At 45.9% G+C, this 6,103-nt stretch overlaps 1 protein-coding gene across 1 annotated transcript; it reads right to left on the reverse strand.

Annotated features, from left to right (window-relative positions):
- Positions 1 to 253: 253 nt before the first annotated feature.
- Positions 254 to 5,403, reverse strand: PGRMC1 (progesterone receptor membrane component 1). The gene is made up of 3 exons (XM_082488346.1): positions 4,997 to 5,403; positions 2,894 to 3,049; positions 254 to 1,373 (listed from the first exon to the last, which is right to left on the reverse strand). The coding sequence occupies exons 1-3, from the start codon at positions 5,322 to 5,324 to the stop codon at positions 1,273 to 1,275; spliced, it is 585 nt and encodes a 194-aa protein (XP_082344472.1). The 5' UTR covers positions 5,325 to 5,403; the 3' UTR covers positions 254 to 1,272.
- Between the last annotated feature and the right edge of the window lie 700 nt (positions 5,404 to 6,103).

Raw genomic sequence — 6,103 nt, forward strand, 5'->3', positions numbered from 1 at the left:
GGATGATGAAGGGGCACATTTACATTTTTCCTTGGTCAAATCCATTTACCCAGCCCCCTCTGGTAGGAGACTAGGTTACATACTTGGAACAACCCAGTAATTAAGCATAGATGTGAGCTAAGAGAGCAAATAAGTAAAAAACAGTTCAAAGGTCAGGTCCCCCAGGTATAGCATTGCTGGTTATGCATGAGTTTGTGCCGTTTCTTTTCATGGCAACGTTCCAAAGCAACAAAGGCCTCAACACAGAAACAGCTTATACCATGTTATTTTATTTTGTACAGGAAACCTGTATAAGTTACATCAACCAGTAACATTTTTCTGCTAGTTAAAGCTGCATGTACAAGAGCATTTGTTAATCATGCCATACCAGCAAGTCTGGTTTAGGCCTAAGAATCAATAGCAGCTGATCTTCCCTATTTAATATAATTTCATTAAAATTCACAGAAGAGTTTTACTAAGAGGAAAAGTGAATTAATAGTAGTCCAGTCGAATCACACTTCATGGTGCACCTGTTTTTTTAGGGATGCCTAGTTACACTTGATATCTAAACCTTTGTAACACTTTAGACGTGCTTTAAAAGTAAACAAAGAATATTAATTCATGCATAATTATGCATGACTGAATACATCAAGTATTCATCAGTCCTTATTAATTTTGTAAGTATCTAAAAGTGATTTAACCCCTCAAAAATTCTTATATTTTCTTAAAGCAGTTAGTGTAGCCATTATGTAACTCCTTAAAAGCCAAATTATCTTACATAATGTTGGATTACATTGCACCACAAATGAGTATGATGCTTCACCGACAAATAAAATATAGTCCCTTTTCTAAAGGGATTACAACCCAAGGCCCAGATCCTGCAGAAGCTAACACAAAACAAGATTTAGTGGAATTTGTGTTGCATATGCTAAGTTACTCTTGTGCTTGTGTCCACAGTGCTAGGTTGTTAATGAAAAATTGGATTTCAACCTACTCTGCACTAAATGGTGATCAAAGAAAAACATTAATAGTCCTTTATTGCTAAAACTGCAGTTTACTTTAGCACAGACATTTTCTGTGCATACTTCAGATTATGCAGGTTTAAAGGAAGACAGATCTTAGACCTTTAGTAGTTTATCACTGAATTTGAAAAGGAAACCTTTGAAAAGAAACAATTCACTGTAACTCTGGACCTTTTACAAGCATTGCTGCTGTTGCAACTTGTAAAACAGAAGTAGAATGTCACAAATGATCCTTTATGATTCAAAAACATTTTGTTCCTCACTGCACTCTCTAGTCTTTCTTTGCATCCTGGGCATCTTTTTCTTCTTCATCAGAGTATACAGTGGGTTCCTCCCCTTCCTTCAGCAGCTTACCAACATGGTGATACTTAACTGGGAAAAAGAAAAGAATCCAAGTCATTATTCCGCCCTGAAGATGTACCTTTTTTAACTCCTTTGTCTGTTTCTTGAATTAACAAGATGCCTATATTATAATAAAACAGCTCTCAGCAATGTGTTCCAAGCACTAGGGGGAAGGACAAAAGCTGAAATCAACTACCTGAACTACTACTAATGTTGTAGTAAGCGTAAGAAAAACACAAAATGAATGTAACTATAGTTCTCCTTCTATTGCCTAAGCCAAAAGATGAACGAATGTAAAGACACATATAAACAGAGGGACTCATCCAGCTAAAGATGCAGAATCCTGGATTAGATTATTTCTCTTGCCAACATCAAAGCTAGGTTTTCAATCAATGGGCTGTTAGAACATTTACATTAATCATTATAAAGGCATGCACATCCATATGTGCACACATGTACACAACTTTCAAGGGTTTTTATTTTTTGTAATATATGTTGAAAATATGTAATAGGACAGAAGAGAGATCCTTTCTCCCAAAGATAAAGATGGATCTGTTATCCGATTAGGCAGCTAAGCCTCTGCCTTATTTTATATCTCTTTTTGAACATGTAAAATGCCAAGATATACGTGTAAGAACTGAAAGCTATGCTATCTTGCCCATCTGTCAACTTCAACAATGCAAAAGATGCTTCTGACTACAGGTATTTCGGACTAGCGTTGTTGTTATAATTAATAAGAATTTGAAGCAACTAATTGCCAAGTTTACTAGAAACATCATAATCAAAAGAGTGCAGTTTGCTGTCAGTCCTGATGCCCAATTCTTGAAAAAGGTAGATTTAAACACTAGTTTAGGTCAGATATTTGGTAACATAGTTCTGTTTTTTGTGACACACTTGTTAGCATCATAAAACAACCATTCAGTGTGGCATGATTAACAGTCTTGATTAAGACAGGAAGAGCGCCAATATAGTAGGGGCACATCAGGTCAGGACTGAGATGTTCTAATGACATTATGTGAAGGAAAGCTCCATTCTAGCTAGTGATAGTAAACACTTAATACCGAACACTAGATTTAAAAACAAGGGGAAAAGCTCCAAGGGGAAAAGGTCTAGTTTAAACAGTCTTCAAAACTCAAAAAACCCAGGAAGCAGTAATTCAAATGTTACTTCTATTTCTAAGAAGCTGAATGGGACTTAGGCTTCATTTTTCAGAGCATTAAAATCTAATCATCTCTATACGTGGCATCTTAACTTATCAAAAATGTGCTCTTCATTTCCAATTCCTGTCAACTTTTTGGGTGGTCTTATAGATCTTATCCTATGACATCTCTCGTTTGATTCTGTAAGGAGCAGAGGGAGGGGGAATGCATAAGGAAAGCGTGACATTTCTCTTAATTCTTTTGAGTAGCAGTAATTCTAGTAAACTGAGGTATTAATTCAAAGTAAGTTTCCAGACTGACGCTTCCAGCTGGTAAGAACCTTTCAACCATTGCTTCCTTTATTATATGCTAGTTAGCTACTTCTTTGTAAATAGGTTTAAAATTGCTTACAAGTGAATTGTGACTCCCAGTCCCTCAAGGTCTCTTGCTGTGTAGCGTTGAGATCAGAGAGATCATCATAGTCATCCCTCAGAGCCTCCTTATCCAGGCAGAAAGTGGCGAGACCTCGGGATGCATCTCTTCCAGCAAAAATCCCATATGGGCCCTCTTTAAAATAAAAACATAAGCAGCATTATTACAGAGCTAATGGATGCTGTATGATCTTCATGGATGAGAGCCCCGAAACAGATGACGAGTTCCTCCTCTGACCTGTGGGCCAGAGGTGACTCAAACTTCTGAAATGTTTTAAAGTTTTATTCTACTTGCTAATAAAAAGAAAATGGAGGAAGAGGACAAGAAACAAAACCATGAAAAGAGATACTGAGTTTGCTGAAACATCAGGACAATGAATCACATGAAGGTGCACGGAACACATAAATGGGGTAAGAATAAGTGTACAAACTGGGAAGCACATCCTCAGAAACAGAAGGAGGATTTATAAGACTGAGGAGAAATGGAAGTTTTCTAAGAGATGCTTCTTACTTAAAGAGCTGAAAGGATGACTTGACAGAAAATGTGGTGGAGATACTAGAATTACCAACTTGGAAGAAACATCTATTAAAACTTTCAAAATGCAAGATGAACTCAAATGCTCAAAACATGCAGCTCACAGTAGATCAGAGATACCTTATCAAGACAGACTCTTGCTAAACTTCATTAACGATTAACTAGCTTGCATGACAAGCCGAAAATTGAGGTATCTCATGTTGCAACTAGACACTGAAAGTTCTTCTTAAGGGAGCTTAAAGAAGTTCAATGTGACCTCTGGTTACTGTAGAGAGCATGCCATCTTCCACACCTCCCAGACTAAGCTTTTTCCTAAATTCATCAGAAGAATCTTACTTTTCCATTAAAATGAAAACCAAAGTAGCCAGACACTTTAACAAACCATTCAGCCATTACCAAATTAGACACAGCGGGGAGCTTTTACTGTTGTGAAGGAAGGTAGCACCCAAAGCATGGTCCCTAAGTCAAGTGGTTTTCAGTTGCACAAACACAAAACCGCACATCTAACTCAGCTGCACTTATCTTGACTGCTGCACAATGCAAAGTTACAGTCCAGCATCATTCAGCGACAGTCTCCAGTCTACGTTTGGACCAAAAGTAATAATCTCATCATGCTTCCAAATACCTCTCCTGCACTATTCTCCTTGTCTGAGTAGCACTGGCAGCTCACTACCGCAGCCACCAGCGGTCTGGATGGCTCAAGAGTGGTTATGCCAGACAGATCCTGGTACAAATTAGCAAGCCTCAGTGAGGCTTTTTAACAGGAGGCCTTTGTTAAAAATAAAACCCCATGCCCTAGTGGAGGTGATTAAACTCTTACACCTGGGTCCACATGCTCCCACCCACCTCATTGATAGCTGCTCTGTAAGCCTCCGCGCAGCTTATTCAATCTTTGGATAGGAAGTTCATTTAATCTAAATTGCTAAGTATTTAGTATAAATGTTATGCAATAGACTGATGTCCACTGAAAGTTGGGAATGGAATGTAAACAGCTGAGAGAACATTTAGCTTCTGCTGCCCAGCATCAGGCAAAGGCACCCGAGGCCAACGAAGCCGCCCAACCCGAGAGCGGCACAATCCCTTACGGTACTTGCGGTCTGTGTAACCTGCCCTGGGAAAATAAAGAGAATAATGAAGCAACGTCGGCTGGCAAAGCCGGACTGTTTACAACACGGAGGCCCGACCCCGGAGCCCGGGCAGCAGCGGTAACCCTGCCCGCCGCCTCTCCCGGGCGGGCAGGGCTCCCAGCGCCGCGGACCTCACGGCCCGAGCTCTGCACACCCTTCCCGGCTCCAAGGAAAGCCGAAACCTTTCCAAACCTCCGGAGCCTGAGCGGGGCCGAGAGGGCGCGGGCAGCTGAGCCGAACGCTTACCCCACGGGTTAGGCACTAACGAGGCGCACCGCTGACCGCCGCGCCGCAGGGAGCGAATCCCCCCGCCGCCACCGACCCCCCCGGCCAAGCCGCCCAGGCCCCCGCCATCCCTCCGGCCAAGGAGCCGGGGGTCGCCAGATGGGGCCCGCCGGCCCCCGACCGCCCCGGCCCTCACCGGGCCCGTAGAACTTTCTGGCACGGGTCACGTCGAAGACTTTGCCGTTGATAGCCATGAGGATGCGGGGGTCGCGCACCCCGTCGTAAGGCCGCAGCTCCGCCAGCGTGAAGTCGCGGCGCTTCATCTTGGGCAGCGGCGGCGGGTCCGCCTCGCCCGCCGGCGCCGCGGGCCGCTCGCCCCGCAGGATCTGGTAGAGCAGGAAGAGGCACAGGCCCAGCAGACTCAGGTTGAGCGGGGAGCCCACGATCTCCAGCAGCAGGCCGCCCCCCTCGGCCGCCGCCGCCACCTCCTCACCGGCCGCCGCCGCCACCTCCTCGCGGGCCATCGGGCTCAGCTGCGCTCCGGCACGGCGGGCTGTGGGGCGCGATGCGGCCGGCGAAGGGGCGGAGAAGGAGGAGCCGGCGGCCCGCGGGCGGCCCGGCCGTGTGGGGAGGAAGGGCGGGGCCGAGGGCGGGAAGACGCTGAGGCGCGGGCGCGGCTGCCGCCCTCAGGCTGAGGGGAGCTTCGGCGTCGGTCGGTTCTTAACCCGTCTTGGACAGCAGGTGGTGGTGTGAGCCCGGTGATGGCGAAGGCCGCCCGGAGAGCCCCCGGCCCGGCGAGGGGCGTCGCGCAGCTGAGGCGAGGGCGGCTCCGCGGAGGGCGCCGCCGGCCGCTATTCCCCGCCGAGGCGGCAGCAGGTGGGGGTCAGGCCGCGGCGGCGGCGGCGGTGGCGGCTCTGTGGCGCACTGTTTCATGGAGATTTGGGCAAAAATAACCTCGGAGTTGTGTTACACCCGCGTCAAAGCTGCCTGTGGGAGCCAGCCCGTCCCTTCGCTGCGCTCGCTCCTCCTGTGCTAGGGCACATCTTCACTTTCCTGACAGGGCTATACTGGAGTGCTTACTAGCCATCGTGCCGCACTCAAAGTAGGAGAAAAGGGAGGAAATTACCAGACTTGTAGGTTTTCCCCCTTCTGGTAATAGCTCCTGGCCCCTCAAAAATGCAGCAATGACAAGGCACTATTGTAACATGAAGAAGAAAAGTGTCTGGTTGTTGACTTCTTCAGTCAGGCTTCTTCTCAAAGGAAGTTTTGGTGAAGTAAAACTTGAGATGAAGGAAGTATTAAC

This window comes from Vanellus vanellus (assembly GCF_965231255.1).
Source record: "Vanellus vanellus genome assembly, chromosome: 10".
In the NCBI taxonomy this organism is placed as follows: domain Eukaryota; kingdom Metazoa; phylum Chordata; class Aves; order Charadriiformes; family Charadriidae; genus Vanellus; species Vanellus vanellus.

Excerpts from the sequence above, each read along its gene's own strand:
- PGRMC1 (XM_082488346.1), bottom strand. The coding sequence starts at position 5,324 with ATGGCCCGCGAGGAGGTGGCGGCGGCGGCCGGTGAGGAGGTGGCGGCG. Across the intron at positions 3,050-4,996 it reads CAGAAAGTTCTACGGGCCCG|AGGGCCCATATGGGATTTTT; the intron begins GTGAGGGCCGGG and ends TTTATTTTAAAG. Across the intron at positions 1,374-2,893 it reads CTGGGAGTCACAATTCACTT|TTAAGTATCACCATGTTGGT; the intron begins GTAAGCAATTTT and ends TCTTTTTCCCAG.